This window comes from Hyperolius riggenbachi, chromosome 2 (genome assembly GCF_040937935.1).
Source record: "Hyperolius riggenbachi isolate aHypRig1 chromosome 2, aHypRig1.pri, whole genome shotgun sequence".
In the NCBI taxonomy this organism is placed as follows: domain Eukaryota; kingdom Metazoa; phylum Chordata; class Amphibia; order Anura; family Hyperoliidae; genus Hyperolius; species Hyperolius riggenbachi.
This window is the reverse complement of record NC_090647.1, coordinates 284,329,759-284,354,625: the sequence shown is the minus strand read 5'-3', so window position 1 is coordinate 284,354,625 and position 24,867 is coordinate 284,329,759. Positions and strand designations below refer to the sequence as shown.

The 24,867-nt window shown below is 43.3% G+C and overlaps 1 protein-coding gene across 3 annotated transcripts in view; it reads right to left on the bottom strand.

Annotated features, from left to right (window-relative positions):
* Positions 1–2,645: 2,645 nt before the first annotated feature.
* Positions 2,646–24,867, bottom strand: part of LOC137546420 (myotubularin-related protein 9-like) — a 79,020-nt gene continuing 56,798 nt past the window's right edge. For all 3 annotated transcript variants that reach the window (XM_068268873.1, XM_068268872.1, XM_068268871.1), the window contains 9 exons: positions 24,223–24,382; positions 23,660–23,785; positions 23,405–23,578; positions 20,299–20,522; positions 20,059–20,220; positions 19,105–19,246; positions 18,776–18,996; positions 2,946–3,097; positions 2,646–2,864 (listed from right to left, as the gene is read on the bottom strand). In XM_068268873.1, the coding sequence (XP_068124974.1) occupies positions 2,779–2,864; positions 2,946–3,097; positions 18,776–18,996; positions 19,105–19,246; positions 20,059–20,220; positions 20,299–20,522; positions 23,405–23,578; positions 23,660–23,785; positions 24,223–24,382 (1,447 nt within the window). In that variant the 3' untranslated portion in view covers positions 2,646–2,778. The remainder of the gene's footprint in view (positions 2,865–2,945; positions 3,098–18,775; positions 18,997–19,104; positions 19,247–20,058; positions 20,221–20,298; positions 20,523–23,404; positions 23,579–23,659; positions 23,786–24,222; positions 24,383–24,867) is intronic.

The following is a 24,867-nucleotide window of genomic DNA, read 5'->3' as shown; positions in this document are numbered from 1 at the left end:
TAACCATTCGTTCATGATCTGGACAACACTATGAGTCCCACCATGAGTCACCACAGTGCAGTGAATATTAATTAGCCATGTGGCTGGCTGCAGAGGAGGAGGGGAGATCTCCTCCTCCAACATTACCGAGCATGTGCAAACAGTCTAACGTGACTTAGCCCAGTATAACGTACAACATGCAGCACTTTGTTTAAACGTGCTGTGTTACAATGTAACGCAACGTGTACACTGTGAACAGCACATTGATTTTACAGTGCTGTGAGTTAGGCTGCGCTACTGCCTGCTGTAACGTGGGACTTTAACGTCCCACTGTGAAACCAGCCTAAGACTAGTAAATGTTGAATCATAATAAACAATTTGGTCCATGACTTAGATTAGGTTTGTAGATTTTGGCCCTTTACGTGATTGAGTTTGACACCCCTGATAGCATGTATAAGTTCTAAATTAATCAGATGGATCAGCATACACTCCAGCTGGTTTAATATTACTAAAGAAACTGCCTTTAATATATATATGCTGGGCGGTGATGTGCAGGTATAACAAAATGAGGCTGAAATAATTCATATGTATTGCGTTACTGTTCACAGAACCAATATCAGCTTATGTAAGGATGAGTACACTAATGCTAGAGAAAAAAAAGTGTGCGGGCCTTTTCTCTGCACAATGTGCCTGTTCAGTGGGAGTTATTGAGGCATACAGTGGGTTGCAAAAGTATTCTGCCCCCTTGAAGTTTTCCACATTTTGTCACATTACTGCCACAAACATGCATCAATTTTATTGGAATTCCACATGAAAGACCAATACAAAGTGGTGTACATGTGAGAAGTGGATCGAAAATCATACATCATTCCAAACATTTTTTACAAATAACTGCAACGTGGGGTGTGCGTAATTATTCGGCCCCCTGAGTCAATACTTTGTAGAACCACCTTTTGCTGCAATTACAGCTGCCAGTCTTTTAGGGTATGTCTCTACCAGCTTTGCACATCTAGAGACTAAAATCCTTGCCCATTCTTCTTTGCAAAACAGCTCCAGCTCAGTCAGATTAGATGGACAGCGTTTGTGAACCGCAGTTTTCAGATCTTGCCACAGATTCTCGATTGGATTTAGATCTGGACTTTGACTGGGCCATTCTAACACATAGATATGTCTTGTGTTAAACCATTCCATTGTTGCCCTGGCTTTAAGTTTAGGGTCATTGTCCTGCTGAAAGGTGGACCTCTGCCCTAGTCTCAAGTCTTTTGCAGTCTCCAAGAGGTTTTCTTCCAAGTTTGCCCTGTATTTGGCTCCATCCATCTTCCCATCAACTCTGACCAGCTTCCCTGTCCCTGCTGAAGGGATGCACCCCCCGAGCATGATGCTGCCACCACCATTTTTGACAGTGGGGATGGTGTGTTCAGAGTGATGTGCAGTGTTAGTTTTCTGCCACACATAGCGTTTTGCAATTTGGCCAAAAAGTTCCATTTTGGTCTCATCCAACCAGAGCACCTTCTTCCACATGGTTGCTGTGTCCCCCACATGGCTTGTGGCAAACTGCAAACGGGACTTCTTATGCTTTCTGTTAACAATGCCTTTCTTCTTGCCACTCTTCCATAAAGGCCAACTTTGTACAGTGCATGACTAATAGTTGTCCTATCGACAGATTCCCCCACCTGAGCTGTAGATCTCTGCAGCTCGTCCAGAGTCACCATGGACCTCTTGACTGCATTTCTGATCAGCGCTATCCTTGTTCGGCCTGTGAGTTTAGGTGGATGGCCTTGTCTTGGAAGGAGTATGGCACAACTGTAAACCTACCATTTCTGAATGATCGCTTGAACAGTGCTCCTTGGGGTGTTCAAAGCTTTGGAAATCTTTTTGTAGCCTAAGCCTGCTTTAAATTTCTCAATAACTTGATCCCTGACCTGTCTTGGACCTGTCTTGTGTGTTCTTTGGACTTCACGGTGTTGTTGCTCCCAATATTCTCTTAGACAACCTCTGAGGCCCTCAGAGCAGCTGTATTTGTACTGACATTAGATTATACACAGGTGCACTCTATTTAGTCATTAGCACTCATCAGGCAAATGTCTATAGGAAACTGACTGCACTCAGATCAAAGGGGGCCGAATAATTATGCACACACCACTTAGCAGTTATTGATTTGTAAAAAATGTTTGGAATGATGTATGATTTTCGATCCACTTCTCACATGTACACCACTTTGTATTGGTCTTTCACGTGAAATTCCAATAAAATTGATTCAAGTTTGTGGCAGTAATGTGACAAAATGTGGAAAACTTCAAGGGGGCCGAATACTTTTGCAACTCACTGTACATTTGAAAAAGGCACCTGGGAAAAAGAGCAATATTCTACTACTAAATTCCAATAGTAACATATTGGTAATCTTTACTGATATTTTACTGTCTTAACTTAACCCTACCTTCACACCAAACCCTCCGTCTCCCAATTCCTAACCCTAAGACCCACCTCTACCTATGCCCAACACTTAACCACCACATCAGCACCTAAGTGTTCAGCCCTGTGACTTGAAAGAACATGAACATATGGGCCTAGGTAGTATACACACTGCCACAAGCAGCAACATTTCTTCTTGACACAGTTCTTGGAATGCTGAGTATAAACACATTGATCTTTATTTGAGGATAAATAATTTCTTATCGCATGATTTTATCAATATCTTACAAGTAAATACAGTCTATTGCAAATGTATTGTCCATTTGTGTCAAGGAAGGAGCAGCATCAATTAAGGAAATTTGATTGTTGGGTCTAACAAAATGTTCCTTAGTAGCTTTCATCTACAAGGTTTTGAATTCTTTTCCAGGCCATTTCTTTATCTTCAATGGAGACTAAGTGCCGGAGGAAGAAACCTGTAAAAATACAGTTATTAATGTGGGGCACTTTAGTAACCTTCTCTAAGCATGTCATCTGTAAGGTGGTTTGGTCCTCACCTTCCCATAGCTGTATACTTTGCGGAGCCACTGAAGGCCAGATGACCAATGGGTTTTCCTCATATATGGGGTTTAGAAGGTGTTGCCTCACCTTGAAGCTATTCATAAAATTCCAGAGAGAATTTGTCTGCTCTCGCACTTTGTAGTATAATCTGTAGAAAACAAAGTTGAATAATTTCACATATATATAGACATTTTAACAATGACCTCATTTCCTTTTTGGAAGCTTAAGGCTCATACACACGTCGGATTTTTCCAAACGACCCGTCGTCAAATCGGGCGTGTATACAGTCGGTCGTACAGCTGATAACGCTGGTTTTGACATCCGCCAAGCGGATCCGTCAAAACCAGCGTTATCAGCTCAACGTCCAGACGACCGGTCGTTTGGAAAAATCTGACGTGTGTACAGTGGTGTGAAAAACTATTTGCCCCCTTCCTGATTTCTTATTCTTTTGCATGTTTGTCACACTTAAATGTTTCTGCTCATCAAAAACCGTTAACTATTAGTCAAAGATAACATAATTGAACACAAAATGCAGTTTTAAATGATGGTTTTTATTATTTAGTGAGAAAAAAAACTCAAAACCTACATGACATGGCCCTGTGTGAAAAAGAAATTGCCCCCTGAACCTAATAACTGGTTGGGCCACCCCTAGCAGCAATAACTGCAATCAAGCGTTTGCGACAACTTGCAACGAGTCTTTTACAGCGCTCTGGAGGAATTTTGGCCCACTCATCTTTGCAGAATTGTTGTAATTCAGCTTTATTTGAGGGTTTTCTAGCATGAACCGCCTTTTTAAGGTCATGCCACAACATCTCAATAGGATTCAGGTCAGGACTTTGACTAGGCCACTCCAAAGTCTTCATTTTGTTTTTCTTCAGCCATTCAGAGGTGGATTTGCTGGTGTGTTTTGGGTCATTGTCCTGCTGCAGCACCCAAGATCGCTTCAGCTTGAGTTGACGAACAGATGGCCGGACATTCTCCTTCAGGATTTTTTGGTCAACAGTAGAATTAATGGTTCCATCTATCACAGCAAGCCTTCCAGGTCCTGAAGCAGCAAAACAACCCCAGACCATCACACTACCACACCATATTTTACTGTTGGTATGATGTTCTTGTGCTGTGTTACTTCTACGCCAGATTTAACAGGACACGCACCTTCCAAAAAGTTCAACTTTTGTCTCGTCGGTCCACAAGGTATTTTCCCAAAAGTCTTGGCAATCATTGAGATGTTTTTTTAGCAAAATTGAAACGAGCCTTAATGTTCTTTTTGCTTAAAAGTGGTTTGCGCCTTGGATATCTGCCATGCAGTCCGTTTTTGCCCAGTCTTTTTCTTATGGTGGAGTCGTGAACACTGACCTTAATTGAGGCAAGTGAGGCCTGCAGTTCTTTAGATGTTGTCCTGGGGTCTTTTGTGGCCTCTCGGATGAGTTTTCTCTGCGCTCTTGGGGTAATTTTGGTCGGCCGGCCACTCCTGGGAAGGTTCATCACTGTTCCATGTTTTTGCCATTTGTGGATAATGTCTCTCACTGTGGTTCGCTGGAGTCCCAAAGCTTTAGAAATGGCTTTATAACCTTTACGAGACTGGTAGATTTCAATTACAGTACTTTTGTTCTCATTTGTTCCTGAATTTCTTTGGATCTTGGCATGATGTCTAGCTTTTGAGGTGCTTTTGGTCTACTTCTCTGTGTCAGATAGCTCCTATTTAAGTGATTTCTTGATTGAAACAGGTGTGGCAGTAATCAGGCCTGGGGGTGACTACAGAAATTGAACTCAGGTGTAATAAACCACCTTTAAGTTATTTTTTAACAAGGGGGGGCAATCACTTTTTCACACAGGGCCATGTAGATTTGGAGTTTTTTTTTCTCACTAAATAATAAAAACCATCATTTAAAACTGCATTTTGTGTTCAATTAGGTTATCTTTGACTAATAGTTAACGGTTTTTGATGAGCAGAAACATTTAAGTGTGACAAACATGCAAAAGAATAAGAAATCAGGAAGGGGGCAAATAGTTTTTCACACCACTGTATGTACCTTTAAGGGGCCCATACACCTAATGATTTTCCTGCCGATATATCGTTGAAATCGTTGCGCAAACACTGACAGAATGATCGATTTCTGTCCGAAATCAATCGTTGCCATCGATCTGTCCGTGCGGAAGATTTTGCTCGATCGCCGGCGGGTCGGGAGTGTGTCGATAGCAGCGTTCGAATGCTCGACGACAGGCGCTAGCGAAAATACATTACCTGCTTCCGGCCGGCGCGTGTCTCCTGGTCTCCGCTGTCACCTCTCCATGCTCGGCTCCTCCAGTTTCACTGGACTTCCTGTCCCGGCAAGAAGTTTAAACAGTAGAGCGCCCTCTGTTTAAACTTCCCCGGCAGCAAGTTCAGTGAAGCTGGAGGAGCCGAGCACGGAGAAGAAGACAGCGGAGACCGGGGGACACACGATGGCCGGAGCAGTTAATGTATGCGGGGGAAGGGGGCAGCAGCTTCACAGATTGTGATCGGTTTCATGCTGAAATCGATTCACAATCTGTTTGCAGTAAAGGCAGCCATACGATCCCTCTCTGATCAGTTTCGATCAGAGAGGAATCTATCTGTTGGTCGGATCTGATGGCAAATCGACCAGTGTATGGCAATCTTTAGTCATAGTTAAAGGGACACTATCGATTAACATGTTTATTTCAATTAAGATAGAAAATGTTTGAGAAGTGCTGCTAAGTACTGGTGTATACATTTCACTGCTTATCTGATTACTGTTATCTAATTACTTTCACATTTTTCTGACAACAGCAGACTGAGCCATGAAGGGAGGGGGGAAATTCCCAGCAAAAAAATGCAAAATTTAAAATATGTGCAAACATATACAAATAAGAAGTACATTTTTTCCAGAGTAAAATAAGACATAAATTACTTTTCTCCTATGTTGCTGTCACTTACAGTAGGTAGTAGAAATCTGACAGAAGTTATCAGTCCTTTCTAAATGCATGATATACGTGTTTCTTTAGTTCTCTTTTCCTATGTTGAGCTCAAGTAACAAAAGTAAGGGGCCCAGTTACTATAGTTAACAGAAAAGATGTCAAATGTTCAAACAGTAAGCACATATTTCAAAAGGAAGAAATCACTAGATAATAACAGGTGATATATTATGATACTCATTGCTGAGGTATTGTTTAAAATTCATTGGACTAAACTGTCATGCAATTCTTATTAACGATACCTGTATTCTATGTTATGCTTCAATACAAATTTAATATTAAAAAAAAATTAAAAAAAAAAGAAATCTGACAGAAGTGACAGGTTTTGGACTAGTTCATCTCTTTATAGGGGATTCTCAGGGATATATTTATTTTTAAAAGCACTTAGTGAATGGTAGTTGCTCTGTCCAACTGCCAAAAAACTGTGTAGGAAGCGGGGAAGCTGGCCAGCATCATTGTTTAAATCATTTTTAGGGAATATCTTTATCAAGAATAAAAGCCTCGTTGAAAATCCCCTATAAAGATATGGACTAGTCCAAAACCTGTCACTTCTGTCAGATTTCTACTGCGTACTGTAAGTGACAGCATTATAGGAGAAAAGTAATTTATGGCTCATTTTACTCTGGAAAAAACGTACTTCTTATTTGTATATGTTTGCACAGATTTTAAATTTTACAGTTTTTCGCCTTTAACACTGTGTGCAGAGAGCTCAGTCAGAGACAGGCAGTTTCTCTCAGAGAAAGCAGAGGAAATGCATCTTATGTGCAACATAAACATTTGTAAAATATTTGTAGTGTGTGAAACCTGATACATGTTTTCAAATGATCTGCTTCAATATTACACTGTTCTTAGCATGTCAGGCTGCTGAGATTTATACCTCTGCAAATGAGACATTCCAAACGTAGCTAAAATCTACACACAATACATTAAAGCTGATATTTAACATGAAAAGTAGGAAAATGTTAACACAGCTACTTAGACATTATTTGTACATTGTAATTTTAGAACACTTGGGTATTGATTGTATTCCTTTAAGATCTCATCTAGAATGATAGAGAGGCAAGTTCAACACATTTGGTGGCTTGATTATTAATTTCAGGAAGTATACCAGCTCTAACATTTTGAGTTGTGTATGAAGTAAATGACTACTAATGAGCAGTAAAGTTACATGGTTTAATTCAAATATCCAGCCATATGAGGTGATCTTTGTATATATTGTAAACAGTTTGGGTAAACCATTTACAAGAATACTTAAATGCAGGTACATTATGGAGGGTGGAGAGGTACATTATGGAGGGTGGAGATGGGGGTGGGGACAGTGTAAAGATTAAGGAGGTTGGTAAAAATTCAAGTAGCCCATTTCATGTAAACAAAATTGGTAAATGTGGTGGTAAAAATATAAAGTGCATGGTAACCAATGCTCGGAGCCTTGCAAATAAAATAGACGAACTAGAGTTCATTCTGAATGACAAAGGCTATGACATTATGGGAATAACCGACACATGGATGGATGGAAGCCATGACTGGATAGCTAATTTAAAAGGATACAATGTGTTTAGGAGGGATAGAACAGGGAAAAAAGGTGGAGGGGTTTGTCTCTTTGTTAAGAATTCTCTTACAGCTGTCCTCAACGATGAGATGGTGGAAGATTGCGAAGATGTGGAGTCCGTTTGGGTAAATATTCATGGTGGAAATAAAAGTTGCCAATTGCTTATTGGGGTATGCTACAGGCCACCTCTTATCAATGAAGCTGCAGAACTGTGATTACTACAGCAGATTGAAAAAGCTGCAGGTAAAAATGAGGTCATAATTATGGGCGACTTCAACTTTCCAGACATTGACTGGAGTATTGAGGCTACCCATTCTGGTAAAAGCAGCAGATTTCTGGCAGCACTACAGGACAATTACTTGACTCAAATGGTAACTGAACCAACTAGGGGGAATGCGTTACTGGATCTGATCATTTCTAATAGACCAGATAATGTATCAAATGTGCAGGTTCAAGAACATTTGGGAAATAGTGATCACAACATGATAACGTTTGATCTGGTGACTGATAGGCCACGGGGCAGTGGGACCACTAAAACTATGAATTTTAGAAAAGCAAAGTTCACTCAAGTTAGGCAGGCACTAAGTTTGGTGAACTGGGATAATGTACTACAAAGGGGAAGACACTGAAGGGAAATGGCAAGCTTTTAAACTTATACTCAATCAATACTGTAGTATGTATATCCCATATGGAAACAAAATGTCTAGGAATAAAAAAAGGCCTCTATGGATGAATAGAAAGGTTAAAGATAAAATGAAGAGGAAAAAGAATGCCTATAAGGTCTTAAAACAGGAGGGGACCGAGGCTGCACTAAGCAATTATAAGGAGTGCAATAAAAATTGTAAAAAAGAAATTAGGCAGGCAAAGATTGAAGCTGAAAAACAAATCGCTAAGGATATCAAATCTAACCCAAAAAAGTTTTACAAGTACATTAACTCTAAAAAAAGAAAGGTTGACTGTATAGGACTCCTAAAGGATGAGGGTGGGAACTCAATGGTGGATGACCAAGGTAAGGCAGAGTTATTAAATGCTTTCTTTGCTTCTGTCTTCACAAAAGAAACAGCACTGTTGCAAACTACAGAGGCGGAAGAGTCTCAATCTTCTAACTGTAATATTAAATACTTAACGCAGGAAGAAGTGAAGGCAAGACTAAATAAATTAAAAATAGACAAGGCACCTGGCCCGGATGGCATGCATCCTCGGGTCCTAAGGGAATTAAGTTCAGTTATAGATAAACCCCTTTATCTTATCTTTTGTGACTCTCTTGCAACTGGCAGAGTCCCAGTGGATTGGCGTACAGCCCACGTTTTCCCATTATTTAAGAAGGGCAAAAAATCTGATCCAGGAAATTATAGACCTGTAAGTTTAACATCAGTTGTATGCAAACTATTTGAGGGGTTACTAAGAGATACTATACATGACTTCATAGTAGAAAATAATCTTATTTCTCAGCATCAACATGGGTTTACTAAAGACAGGTCCTGTTTGACTAACATGCTCAGCTTTTATGAGGTAGTGAATGCTAATATGGATATTGGGAATGCTGTAGATGTGATATACTTGGACTTTGCAAAGGCCTTCGACACTGTTCCCCACAAAAGTCTGGTGCAAAAGTTGAGGATGCAAGGACTGGGGAAGAGTCTGTGTTCATGGATAGGGAACTGGCTAATGGACAGAAAACAAAGAGTTGTGGTCAATGGATCGTACTCAAAATGGGAGACTGTTAGCAGTGGGGTCCCACAGGGGTCTGTGCTGGGTCCAGTGCTCTTCAATTTATTTATTAATGACCTAGTAGATGCAGTAGTGAGCAATGTTGCTATTTTTGCAGATGATACAAAATTGTGCAGAATCATCAACTCTCAGGAAGATAGTGTCATATTGCAACAGGATCTGGATAAGATGGCTATATGGGCACATACATGGCAGATGAAATTCAATGTTGACAAATGTAAGGTCATGCATTTTGGACGTACTAATGGTCTAGCACCATACAAAATAAATGGGATACAGTTGGGGACATCAAACTTGGAGAAGGACTTAGGAGTACTCATTGACAACAAGTTAAATAATCGTACGCAATGCCAAGCAGCTGCAGCTAAAGCTAACAAAATTTTGGGATGCATTAAAAGGGAAATAAAAACTCGAGATGCTTGCATAATATTGCCCCTGTTTAACTCTCTAGTAAGGCCACATCTGGAATATGGAATTCAGTTCTGGGCACCACATTACAAAAAAGATATTGCAGTTTTAGAGCAGGTGCAGAGACGAGCAACAAAATTGATGCGTGGGATGGAAGGTCTCACTTATCGAGAAAGGTTAGATAAACTGGGTTTATTTAGTCTAGAGAAAAGACGCCTTAGAGGGGATCTAATTAACATGTATAAATACATCAGAGGGCAATATAATACCTTGGCAGATGAGCTTTTTGTCCCTAGGCCTTCTCAAAGGACTAGAGGACATGATCTGCGCATGGAGGAAAAACGTTTTAGCCATTTATTTAGGAAAGGGTTCTTTACAGTTAGAGTGATTAAGATGTGGAATGCATTGCCACAGGAAGTCGTTATGGCAAACTCTATACCTGCATTTAAAGGGGGCTTAGATGCTTTCCTTGCGTTGAAAGACATCCATGGCTACAATTACTAGGTAATGCCTAATGATGTTGATCCAGGTATTTTATCTGATTGCCATCTGGAGTCGGGAAGGAATTTTTCCCTTTAGGGGCTAATTGGACCATGCCTTGTAAGGGTTTTTTCGCCTTCCTCTGGATCAACAGGGATATGTGAGGGAGCAGGCTGGTGTTGTACTTTATACTGGTTGAACTCGATGGACGCATGTCTTTTTTCAACCAAAATAACTATGTAACTATGTAACCTTTGGAGGAAGTTCTTGCTTCCCTTCAAGCTACTGCTAAAGAAATGGCTTTAGGGCTCTTTCACATCTAACAACATGTGCAGGAGCCGTTCGCGTTGAACAGCCTGCGGCGTGTCATCAGGATGTTGCGGTGCGACGCAATCAGCGGCAGCTATTAATTCACCCAATGGGAAAGCGCCAGCTCACGCCGATTAAAAGCTCCCGGGTGCGTCGAACCGAAACGCAGTGTCGGGTGTAAAAGGTAAAATGAAAGTCTATGGACTTTAATTTTAAGTATTGATTTTGCGTCAAAACACAGGAAAAGAGCTCTGATGTGAAAGAGCCCTTAGGCTACTTTCACAGGATACACATTGTGGAATGTATCAGAGACAAAAAGTCGCATTGTGCGCTAGACGTCTAGTGCGATGCAAACAGTCCATAGAGGTATGTTTCACTGCCACTGTGAACACGCCTGTTGTCCTGTAAATGCACAGAATGCTGTGTCTCATTCCAGCGGAAACCGCCACACCGCTGTGTGGTGTCATGAACGCACCATTGAAATATAATTACATTGCACGGCAATGTGATTATATTGTCCATTACAATGGAACACAATGAACAACAAAGAAGTAGATCCATATGTTGGACCTAACAAGACATTTTATTATTATACGGAACAATTAAAACATAGATAAAATCAAGTGGCTTCATAGGCTAAAGTTGCCCATACATCTAGCGATTTTGCTGTACAATCTACCATTTGATTTGATCATTTTATCGAATCGAGAGAGAATCAAGTGTGTTCCAGTATGCCCAATCGATGAAAAGTGGCTAATATGTCAAATTGACCTGCTTAGTCGATGGGAGAAGGATTCAAGATATTAGTTGATCGCACAGGAATCGGCTACTGTTAACATATCATTTGATGGACTCTGAATCGATTTGTGCATACTGAGCATAGAGACACAACATCGGTCAGATGGATTAGTGAAGGTGAATCGCATATCACTTGTAGTGTGTGGCCCACTAGTCCATCGACTTTCAATCAACTGTACTGAAGTTGATTCCCCAATAAAGTTGATCGCTTTGTCGATTGAATCAGAATCTATAGTTGTATGGCTACCTTATCCCTCTCATGTTCTTTAGGGTCTACAGGGCTTTCAGGCTGTGTTTTCCCCTGGGTGAGTGTTAACCACTTCCCGACCACCCCCAGCCGATGGGTGGCGGCAAAGTCCGGGCCCAAACGACCGCAATACGCCCATCGGCGGGGGCGGCTGCGGGTGTTGCTATGCGGCGATCGCGTCATTCGTGATGCGATCAGCCGCCGGGGACTGGCTCCGCCCCCCGTTCGCTATAACCCGCCGTCTGTTCGGAAGCGCCGGCGGGTTACTAGCACCCCTATCGCCGCATGAACTTGGTATAATAGGCTTTGTAATGTATACAAAGCCTATTATACTGGCTGCCTCCTGCCCTGGTGGTCCCAGTGTCCGAGGGACCACCAGGGCAGGCTGCAGCCACCCTAGTCTGCACCCAAGCACACTGATTTCCCCCCCCCCTGCCCTCTGATCGCCCACAGCACCCCTCAGACCCCCCCCTGCCCACCCCCCAGACCACTGTTTGCACCCAGTCACCCCCCTAATCACCCATCAATCACTCCCTGTCACTATCTGTCAACGCTATTTTTTTTTAGTCCCTAATCTGCCCCCTACTCCCTCCTGATCACCCCCCCTCCCACCCCTCAGATTCTCCCCAGACCCCCCCCCCCCATGTACTGTATGCATCTATCCCCCCTGATCACCTGTCAATCACCTGTCAATCACCCGTCAATCACCCGTCAATCACCCGTCAATCACCCCCTGTCACTGCCACCCATCAATCAGCCCCTAACCTGCCCCTTGCAGGCAATCTGATCACCCACCCACACCAATAGATCGCCCGCAGATCCGACATCAGATCACCTCCCAAGTGCAGTGTTTACATCTCTTCTCTCCTCTAAACACCCACTAATTACCCATCAATCACCCATCAATCACCCCCTATCACCACCTGTCACTGTTACCCATCAGATTAGACCCTAATCTGCCCCTTGCGGGCACCCAATCACCTGCCCACACGCTCAGATTGCCCTCAGACCCCCCTTATCAATTCGCCAGTGCAATATTTACATCTGTTATTCCCTGTAATAACCCACTGATCACCTGTCAATCACCCATCAATCACCCATCAATCACCCCCTGTCACTGCCACCCATCAATCAGCCCCTAACCTGCCCCTTGCGGGCAATCTGATCACCCACCCACACCAATAGATCGCCCGCAGATCCGACATCAGATCACCTCCCAAGTGCAGTGTTTACATCTCTTCTCTCCTCTAAACACCCACTAATTACCCATCAATAACCCCCTATCACCACCTGTCACTGTTACCCATCAGATTAGACCCTAATCTGCCCCTTGCGGGCACCCAATCACCCGCCCACACCTCATAATGCCCTCAGACCCCAGCCCTGATCACCTCGCTAGTGCATTGCTTGCATCTATTTCCCCCCTCTAATCACACCTTGAGACACCCATCAATCACCTCCTGTCACCCCCTAGCACACCTACCCATCAGATCAGGCCCTAATTTGCCCCGTGTGGTTTCCTGATCACTCGGCCAAACCCTCAGATCCCCCTCAGACCCCCTTCCGATCACCTCCCCAGTGCATTGATTGCATCTATTTTCCCCTCTAACCGCCCCCTGAGACACCCATCAATCACCTTCTGTCACCCCCCTAGCACTCCTATCCATCAGATCAGGCCCAATACATCCTGTCATCTAAGAGGCCACCCTGCTTATGAGCGGTTCCACAAAATTTGCCCCCTCATAGACCACCTGTCATCAAAATTTGCAGATGCTTATACCCCTGAACAGTCATTTTGCGAAATTTGGTTTCCAGACTACTCACAGTTTTGGGCCCGTAAAATGCCAGGGCAGTATAGGAACCCCACAAGTGACCCCATTTTAGAAAGAAGACACCCCAAGGTATTCTGTTAGGTGTATGATGAGTTCATAGAAGATTTTATTTTTTGTCAAAAGTTAGCGGAAATTGGATTTTTATTGTTTTTTGTCACAAAGTGTCATTTTTCACTAACTTGTGACAAAAAAATAAAATCTTCTATGAACTCACCATACCCCTAACGGAATACCTTGGGGTGTCAGCTTTCTAAAATGGGGTCACTTGTGGGGTTCCTATACTGCCCTGGCATTTTAGGGGCCCTAAACCGTGAGGAGTAGTCTAGAAAACAAATGCCTCAAAATGACCTGTGAATAGGACGTTGGGCCCCTTAGCGCACCTAGGCTGCAAAAAAGTGTCACACATGTGGTATCGCCGTACTCAGAGGAAGTAGTATAATGTGTTTTGTGGTGTATTTTTACACATACCCATGCTGGGTGGGAGAAATCTCTCTGTAAATGGACAATTGTGTGTAAAAAAAATCAAAAATGTGTCATTTACAGAGATATTTCTCCCACCCAGCATGGTTATATGTAAAAATACACCACAAAACACATTATACTACTTCTTCTAAGTACGGCGATACCACATGTGTGACACTTTTTTGCAGCCTAACTGTGCTAAGGGGCCCAAAGTCCAATGAGTACCCTTAGGATTTCACAGGTCATTTTGAGACATTTAGGTTCAAGACTACTCCTCACGGTTTAGGGCCCCTAAAATGCCAGGGCAGTATAGGAACCCCACAAGTGACCCCATTTTAGAAAGAAGACACCCCAAGGTATTCTGTTAGGTGTATGATGAGTTCATAGAAGATTTTATTTTTTGTCACAAGTTAGCAGAAATTGATATGTATTGTTTTTTTTTCACAAAGTGTCATTTTCCGCTAACTTGTGACAAAAAAAAATCTTCTATGAACTCACCATACTCCTAACAGAATACCTTGGGGTGTCTTCTTTCTAAAATGGGGTCAAAATGACAAAAAAAAAAAAATCTTCTATGAACTCACCATGCCTCTCACTGAATACCTTGGGGTGTCTTCTTTCTAAAATGGGGTAATTTGTGGGGTTCCTAAACTGTCCTGGCATTTTAGGGGTCCTAAACCGTGAGGAGTAGTCTTGAAACGAAATTTCTCAAAATGACCTGTGAAATCCTAAAGGTACTCATTGGACTTTGGACCCCTTAGCGCAGTTAGGGTGCAAAAAAGTGCCACACATGTGGTATCGCCGTACTCAGGAGAAGTAGTATAATGTGTTTTGGGGTGTATTTTTCCACATACCCATGCTGAGTGGGAGAAATATCTCTATAAATAGACAATTGTGTGTAAAAAAAATAAAACAATTGTCATTTACGGAGATATTTCTCCCACCCAGCATGGGTATGTGTAAAAATACACCCCAAAACACATTATACTACTTCTCCTGAGTACGGCAATACCACATGTGTGGCACTTTTTTGCAGCCTAACTGCGCTAAGGGGCCCAAAGTCCAATGAGCATCTTTAGGCTTTACAGGGGTGCTTTCAATTAGGCACCCCCCAAAATGCCAGGACAGTGAACACACCCCACAAATGACCCCATTTTGGAAAGTAGACACTTCAAGGTATTCAGAGAGGAGCATAGTGAGTCCGTGGCAGATTTCATTTTTTTTTGTCGCAAGTTAGAAGAAATGGAAACTTTTTTTTTTTTTTTTGTCAGAAAGTGTCATTTTCCGCTAACTTGTGACAAAAAATAAAATCTTCTATGAACTCACCATGCCTCTCACTGAATACTTTGGGATGTCTTCTTTCCAAAATGGGGTCATTTGGGGGGTATTTGTACTATCCTGGAATTTTAGCCCCTCATGAAACCTGACAGGTGCGCAGAAAAGTCAGAGATGCTTGAAAATGGGAAAATTCACTTTTGGCACCATAGTTTGTAAACGCTATAACTTTTACCCAATCCAATAAATATACACTGAATGTTGTTTTTTTTATCAAAGACATGTAGCAGAATAACTTTCGCGCTCAAACGTATAGGAAATTTTACTTTATTTGAAAAATGTCAGCACAGCAAGTTAAAAAAGTCATTTTTTTGACAAAATTCATGTCTTTTTTGATGAATATAATAAAAAGTAAAACTCGCAGCAGCAATCAAATAGCACCAAAAGAAATCTGTATTAGTGACAAGAAAAGGAGGTAAAATTCCTTTAGGTGGTAGGTTGTATGATTGAGCAATAAACCGTGAAAGCTGCAGTGGTCTGAATGGAGAAAAAGGCTCTGGTCCTTAAGGGGCGAAAAGACTGTGGTCCTCAAGTGGTTAATCTCACTCTCCAGTAGCTGCCCTGGGAGATGACTGGGAGGGAATCTAAGATTTACTGGTAACAGTATTTCCAGGAATCCATCAGAACAGCATCACTACCTCCAGGTTTGGATTTACATCACAGGAGCCTATAGGCAGGGCCGGATTTAGGCCTAGGCCTGCTAGGCCATGGCCTGGGTCACCGCAGGAGCAAGGGCACCAAAGCAGCAGGCTGAACTTTTGCAGCATTTGCAAACGTGCAAATGCTGCAATCCACGGAGATCAGGCGAGCGCCTGGCCATGGTACTCTGCTGCCAGCGGCTTGTGCAGGGGCCATCTTGCTCTCTGTGTACGTTTGCATTGTGGCTGGCGGCTATGGACTTGGGCAGCATTGGAGACCGAGGGAAATAGGAAGCTTCGGCACTGGAGACGAGCTGAGAAATGAGTGACATTGATGGCTGCTACGGTGTGAAGATGAGCTGGCTACCTATATTGAAAGGGTAAAAGTGGGAAAAGGAGGGATTAAGGGAGTCAGCTGGCTATCTATACTAGAGGGAAAGGGGGGAGGAATCATCTGGCTACCTATAGTGAAGGGGGGCGGCTGGTGACAGCGGCCTTGGGCGGTAAAGAGTACAAATCCGGCCCTGCCTATAGGCACAGATGTCCTGGCACCCTAGACTTCGCCCTCCATGAATCTACAAACCTCCACTGAAGTGCACCACAAATGTGCTGGCTGGCCCAGCTGTCACTTCTCCCTTACTTCCCTTGCCCATCATAGGTAGCTACAGGTACCACTAGCATTAGGTAACCAGAGGTACCCTCAGTATTAAAGGGAAGGTCCGAGCTAGGAAAAAAATGAAATCTACTTACCCAGGGCTTCCTCCAGCCACTAGCAGCTGATCTGTCCCTTGCCGCAGCTCCACTCTCTGCCAATGGCTCCCGGTGCTGAGGACAACCTCGCGAGGTCGCCTCCTACTGCGCCTGCGTGAGCGCTTCTGTCAATAAAGTCCATGTGGCTGGAGTGTACTGCAGAGGCGCAGTACACTCCGGACAACGTGGATTTGATTGACAGCGGCGCTCGCACAGGCTCAGTAGAAGACGGCCTGGAGAGGCGCCAAGAGCCAGCGGCAGAGATTGGAGCTGCGGCGTGGGTGAGATCAGCTGCTAGGGGCTGGAGGAAGCCCCGGGTAAGTAGATTTAATTTCTTTTTCTAGCTCGGATATGTCCTTTAAGTAGCTAGAGGTGCCTCCTACTGAAAGAAGAGCTCATCAGTGGAATGCCAAGAGCTGAGTGAGTAACCTCAATTACGATCAACTCGTGACTGCATAAGGAAGGAGGGAGGCACTAGGGGAGGGGATTGAGCCGCCTTTCCATTATTAGGCGCCTGTAGGCATGTGCCTACAGTGCCTTATGGTAAATCTGGCCCTGATTATCTCCCAGAATGGACTAGTCCAAAACCATTTTCATGTTCTATCAGGTTATTACTACCAATGTAAGTGACAGAAGAAAAAAGTCATGTATGGTACATTTTTCTTGTCAAAAATCCTAGGTAAACCTTATGAGTGCAAAATGTCTAAAAACTGCTTGGTAGTAGATGTTTCTGTTTAGGACAAATTGGCAGGGAAAGGGTTAAAACATTAACCACCCTGGCGTACTATTGATTGCGCTAGGGTGGCGGCGCAGCAGTATTTTTTATTTCTTTTTGTTAAATCATGTAGCTAGCCTAGGGCTAGCTACATAATACCCGCTGAGCAGCGGCATCCCCGCGCCCCTTCCGATCGCCTCCGGCAATAAGAGCAAACAGGAAATCCCATTCAGAACGTGATTTCCTGTTTGGCTTCCCCCGTCGCCATGGCGACGATCGTGATGACGTCATCAACGTCGTGATGTCACAGGGACCCGGCGGATCGGCGGCGAGCGTCGGCGATCGTACATAGCACGCAGCTAGCAAAGTGCTAGCTGCGTGTTTAAAAAGAAATTAAGAAAATCGGCCCAGTAGGGCCTGAGAAATCCACCGCGGCGGTAATACCGCCAAGGTGGTTAAACAGCTATTGCATTTATATGACGTTGTTTAGCAGCCAAAGTTTTATTGAAACACCCCTTCACTTCTACTAATTGGGCACTTGCTAGAACTGCTACTGTGTTTCTGCACCATCTTCCCTGCCACATGCACAATGCTGCCTGAATTGGGACAGAGGAGAGGATGAGAGACCATTACAGTGGTGGTGAGGGGAGGTTCTAACTACCCCACAAGGACCATTTGACACATACCCGTGTTTCCCCGAAAATAAGACAGTGTCTTACTGCATATTCATTTTTGCTCCAAAAAATGTGCTAGGGCTTATTTTCAGGAGATGTCTTATATTGGCAAGGCATGATATGTCCCATGCTGCTCACTGTACTGTTACAGTGCCGATCAGGCACCTGTCATGTCATCCCTGCACACAGTTGATAAACTTGCTGTGTGCAAGGATGACATGACAGGTGCCTGATCGGCACTGCACGATGTGTCTCCATGCTTGGCCACCTGTGTGAAGCCGATGTAATGTTTAAGCTACCGCTACATTCTAATTGGATCAGGCAGGATCATGGCTCCGTGATTGGGCCAATCATTGCAGTCGCTGAGTAGCAGTGAGTGCAGTGATAGGCCCAAAAAATGGAGCATGATCTCGCCTCTGAGACTGCTTGATCCAAGTAAAAACGGACTGTCTAAAAACTCAGGGCGAAAGAGGCAATGAGCGGCTCAGCGTGCAAGCTTGCAGCCCGGCATGAACCTAGAGACGGCAGCTACCAGTAGTAACTAGATACTGTACTACGCTATTTCATTAGCGGTATGTGTCATTTGGGATGCGGCTGACGGGGGTGTCATGTGGGCTGGGGCTAGGTCTTATTTTCGGGGGATGCCTTATATTTAGGGAATAAGTGAAATTTCAGCTAGGTCTTATATACAGGGGAAAGACGGTATTTTAAAGATCGCAACAGAGTGAGTGCCCAGAAAGAGTGTTGGTGAAGGCCCTTTCTATCCATGCTAATAGTGCTAACCTGGATGTGCTGGGATGCAGTCTTCTCTAGCACCCAGACAGCATATAATGTGGTGCAGCTGCACAACTTGTGCATATATTTTACATAAGGTTTACTGATGACATACATATTACTTATATCTTGTTTCCTTTCTGCTCACCTTTCATTCTCATTGTTACACAAGAAAGTACCATACTCTGAACAATAGGCATGACTGGCTAGCATGCACAAGAAATCGTCATTAAACTCCATTGCCCTAGGAAACTGCCGCATAAGCTGAAAGCAACAGTCTAGGAAAAGCAGAAAATATGGGCACTCCTGCTGACAACGTCCCTGAGACCACCCAGATCGAGCACAGCGCAACTGGAAAGGGTGCCCTGCCTGTAATGAAGAAAGAAGAAAAAAAAGGACTCATTAAAGTTGGCTAGTGTTCCAAAATAATTTAGGTGACGGAACATTATTAGACAGTAGAAGTAGAGCATGTGTTACCTGTAGCCATTCACGTTCAATTAGGTCCTGGAAACCAGCCACAGTACGACAATGGGCAGACAGAATAAGCTGAGCCAGAGAAGTCACCAGCAAAGTGTTATCAGTGCCTTCTTCTCCCTGTACCAGAACACTCGTGCCCTCTCTATAGACAGAAATATAAGCACCAGCAAGAGTGATAATCTTACCATTTATGTGTACAATAGATGTCCTACCTACATATCATTTATGTTCCTGACTGCAGGTATGAAAATATTTCACTTCTGGTATCCCTATATGGAATATCCTTCATAGCCTGAATCTATCCATCAAGTGGAAACACTCTCTGCCTCCTGTACCTTCTTTATGCCCCCGTGTGCCTCCAGTGTCCCCCTCTGTGTCACCTGTCCCCCTGTGCCCTCAGTGTACCTCAGCAAAATGTAATTTTACCAGTTTAAAACATTTTTTTCTTTGGACTTTCTAAAATCAGTTTTCTCAAAAATTACAAGGTCTTTTTTGAAAAAACAATTTATAGTTTGTATCATAAGTCTGGTGTTCATAAGTTGGGCACTACCTTTACTCTACCATGCATCAGCTAACTCACCAGGATCTGTACTCTGATACCCTATATCCACTTTGCCCATTACCTGCATTTTTCCATGCCCTTCTCACTCCACTCTACAAATGTATTCTTCTGTACCAAAGCCTTTCCCAACATCTGTGATTTTCTATGCCTCAGTTATTTTCACCAACACTTATACTGTTACATGCTCTAGCTACCTCATACAACACCTGTACTTCTGCATGCCATAACTCCATGCCCATCACCTACATTCTACCACATCCTAGCCACCTCATCCCACACCTGTATTGTACCATGCCCAGGCCACCTTATCCAGTATTTCTCCATACACTATGATTCCATGGTTTAGCCATGTCACGCAGAACCCATAATATTTCATGCTGTAGCCACCTCACCTCTCTACGCATTCAACAACCAGACCAGCAGTGCTCAGAGCTTCTTTGATATGGGACATCCATTGTGATGCTTCCAATTTGCTAAGCCAGCGATTCATCCCCAGATAAGTTTCATAGCAAGCCTGGACTAGTCGTGTCAGACTGCTCTGTAATGAACATCCCCTAAAGATACAAAGACATGTTAATTGGAAGGTACCCCTCTGATAAAAGAGATGGCATGAACAAAATTGGTCTATTTACCCTTCTAATGGGCGATGAAGCACCCTCCAGTTTGAGAGTCTAGCTTTTCTTTTGGTGCTACTTCCTTTGCGTCGCACTTGTTTGACTTCCTTTTCATTGTGGATGTCAATGATAAAGCCACATCCTTGCCCTACTACTAACACAGCATTCAGTAACATTTCATCTTCTTCCCATCCTCGATATATTGAACCAAACATAGCAGGTTGAGCAGATCGAAGCAAAACCTAAGGCATATACAATAAAGTAACAAAAAAGAGTGATGAAAGATCTATTAATTTTTAATATTGCTTTTATGATTTTCTTTGGTTTTTATCTTATCTTTATTAAATAAAATATAATTTATTTATTTTTTCACTTTACTTCTGAAACACTTCTTGCAGAAAGACATTTTTTTTAGAGAGGAGTTAGGAATATCATCCTGCTTGGTGTAGTTCATATTTTACATTTGCATTTAAAAAGTACTTAGGTTATTCCCGTTAAAATAAGGAAAGCATCGAACTTAGGTGCTTTCCTTATGTTAAAGGGAATCCATCCCTACAATCACTAGACATAGAAAAGTGATACCTAATTACGGTTATGAAAATAATTGTCATACTGTACTTGTGGCTTTAGATTAAGGTGCAGTGAGAATCAAGAGGTTGAACTTGATGGACACGTGACTTTTTTCAACCTAGATAACTATGTAATTCTATATGTTTACATAAAGGCCTAAGACCAGGTAGAAGCAGCATGATAAAGTCAGTTGGTCACTGCTTTCAACTGGAATTGAACAGGGTATAATGGTTAGGCCATCTGCCTGCAGCTTTTCTTGGGGATGCTTCCTGTGACGTTATCGGTGACTGAAAATAAGAATCTCACAAACCCATCTCTTAAGCCTCATCTACACGTGTAGATGAGGCGGCGATCCGGCGGCTTGATTAGCCGCCGGATCGCCTCTTCCGCGTCCCCGCCGCGTCCCTGCTCGCCGCGCGTGTGCCCGAATCAATACCCGCTCGATTCCCGCTCGTTCCTGCACCGCGCCGCTTATCTTCAGCTCGATTCCCTGCCATTGTCCCCTCGCGGGGAGCGAGCAGGGAATCGGCGGTGGGGAGATCCGTCCTGTGGGATCTTATCAACCGAGCCGCATCAGCGGCTCGATTGATAAGGAACATCGCGGCCGCATCTACGCATGTAGATGCGGCGTAATGCTAGGTACACACTATGAGATTTATTTTTTATTTCCAAAATGTTCGATTTTATTTTCAATCGATTTCCCATAGGAGTGAACAGAACACTGTCGGAAATCAATTGGAAAAAGACCAAAGATCGATCGGAAATCAGAACGGACATGTTGGAAATAAGTGATCTGACAGTAAATCTGCCAGAAAATCTCATAGTGTGTACCTAGCATTAGATTGTCCTAATGGGGCAGGGTTCGCTTTGCCTTCTCTGTCATTAGCAGTGGAGTATTGTACCATGTTAGCCATCAGTATTAAAGCAAGAAGTTTTGAATCGGAATGATACCATTTATTGGTGTTTCAAGTTAGCCAATAAATAGTAACATCCTAATTTCACACTAAGTTTGTTGCCTGTGAGTCGCAACGGACAAGATAATTACATACCAATGCGATGCAATGATATTCCTATGGGGCGTTCACATCGAGTACATTCTCAGAAATCTTTCAAAATTATGCTAGGGTTTATTTTTGGGCTAGCTCTTATTTTCAGGGAAAGGGCGTACATACCTAATTTATTAAATTATACAGAGCTACATACAATGTTTGATTTTTATACAGAAAGAATAATGATACTATATGGTTCCTGTCTCCTTTCCTCCTACTTTTTCCTACTCTCATCTTTATCACTACTGGTAGCTAATGAATTCAAGCAACCAGCGGGCACTATCGTACTACAACACGCAATGTTACCATAGATAGTAAAACTATAGATTTGTAGCACAGGCCACTGATCTATTCTGGGATGCCCCGAAACCCCCCTTCCTGGCAGAATTGCGCAGTAAGCGGCTCAGTACTTACATCGGGCAGCTTGGTCTCCAGAGCCTGCAGACATATTCACTTCCAAGCTTCGCTCCCTAGTGCCTGAGAATGAATAAGAAGCTAGTCAGAGAAGCCTGGAGGTAAAGATGTCTCGAGCAGGCGAAGGAGGTAATAACACTGCCTCCCGCCGTGCTACTGTGCAGGAGAGGGAGGGATCTGGGGGACATCCAGGTCACATCCAGGGATATGCCCCCCTTCTCTCTGCTCTGGAAGAGGAGAGAGAGACACACACAAATATAACAGTTCTGCCCTGGATGTGCCCCAGATGTCCCCTGGAACCCCAGGCATGGCTGGCAGAGGAGAGGGACACACAATAGCACCCAGCATGTACCCCATTGATGAACCACAGCTCCCAGCATACATACAATGAGGCACTACAGCTCCCAGCATGTTGCTATAGAGGCACTTCTGCTCCCAGTAAACCCGTATAAAGATGTGTAGCCTCTAAGAGGACATGCTGGGAGCTATAGTGCCTCTATGGAGACCTGCTGGGAGCTGTGATTCCTCTATGGGAGCATGCTGGGAGCTATGGTGGTCCCAGCATCACGACCAGCCAGCATCATGATCACCGCCACCCAGCATCACGCCCATCCAGCAACACTGCCAGCCAGCATCATGGCCAGCCAGCCATAATCAGCATCAGCCAGCATCACAGCCGACCAGCCAGCCCAACATCACTACCAGCCAACCCAGCACACATCACTGCCAGGCCAGCCAGCATAGCATCACCACCAGGCCAGCAGAGCACAGCACCAAGGCCAACACAGAAGCCAGGTGAGGGGACTCTCTGTCTACTATTGTGAAATGCTGCCTATTTACAATATTTCCATGTGGGAACACACCTGCCGCACTGTGATTGTCACTGTAGGAGGTGCAGCAAGCTGTGTTACATAATGGCCGTTATGCCGCACCGCAACGCACCACTGTTAATGTAGTCTAGGTTACACTGCTGCTAAGTTCATGTACATTTTGCCCCATCCATACTGACTTTCTATTTTTACTGACATGGTGCCCAAAGGTGCCCCGGATCTCCTGACACCCTAGCAATGTCCCTGTTGTCTGTAACATACCGCTTTGTTGTTTGCGTGATAGTAGCACAGAATGGGAAATCTACATCCCTTTCTAAAAGCTGCGGCCTTCCTCAGAGTGGCATCAGAACACGACACAGGCACAATAACCTTTTCTGGGTAACTAGAACAAACTCTGAAATTGGCATTCACGAGACTCAGCCTCCAACAGTCTGTCTGAAATGAGAAACAAGACTTGTTAGTATCAAATTCTGACTGTTGCAACTTATGGAAAATCTGGAGACATTACATTTTTACCTCAGCTTTAAGTTTTGTGTAAAAGTTTTCCATGGTGTCTGTTGGCCAGCCTTCACCCAATTTGCACCCTGCAGGTCTGTAGAAAAATGGGTAGGTGAGTGTAACAGAGTCCAGTGCGGAAAGAGCCTATGGACATACACAACAAAAAAAAAGATGTTGCACTGATCTGAATCCAGTAGGCTAGAATTCTGTAAAGTTGGATATTACAGCGCTTCAGGTTAGGTAGTGTTGAGGTCTGTCATTCACACTACATGCTCTGCATTTTATGCACATAACACATGGCAGCACACTACCTATTACTTTGAATGAGGTTGTTGCATTATGCTCTTTATAATGCATATTTGTAGCATAATACACTTGTAAAAACCCATAGTAAACGTGTACATTACTCAGCTTACATATGAATGGACTATTACTGGAGCACATGGCACACAAGATAAAACTCTGCTATTCTATGTAATAATAAATCAGGCATCGGGTAAGGTGCAGTACTTTTGGTCATTTATGCACAGGCTATTGCATCTTTACTGAACAAAAGTGACGCAACCCCCAAGCTCACTTACCTGCACAGATCGGGCAACATTCAGTGTCTCCTCCATTGCCGGTATCTCCAGTTGAATAACTCTCAGATCTTTACATTTGAGGGTGACAATTCCTGAACTCACCCTGCTTTCCCCATCTTGGCCACTGTCCTTGCTCTTCAGCACTGCAAAGTTGTGCACACTGAAAAAAGGTATTTACCATTAACTACCATACCATGTCAATGGAGCTTATGTCAAAAACAAATACTATTATTGGTTATTATCAGTACTTTCTTTTGAACTTCAGGCAAGTATTGCATGAAGGTATTGCTTGAACAATATTGCAGTAAAGCTTGACAGAGGAGCAGTATGCTCTGAAACGTTGTACATTTGCTGGGACCTATGCTACAATAAAATAAAAGAGCAAGTAAAGAGATGGTCCCGTCTATCTTGTTTAGGGTGCCAGTCTACGTTGTTAATTGAATACTAACCTAATGTAAGACACAAGTATTTAAGTATTTACAATAATGTTTATATAAAAGATGAGTATATTATCAAGCAGCTCGCAGAGCAGATTCTATAATTTACAAAAGCCTTATTCTTTAACAGTAGCAAGAAGTTTTGAATCAGGATGATACCATTTATTGGCTAACTTAGAGATGGATAAACAGTGAGCTTTCGACTTAT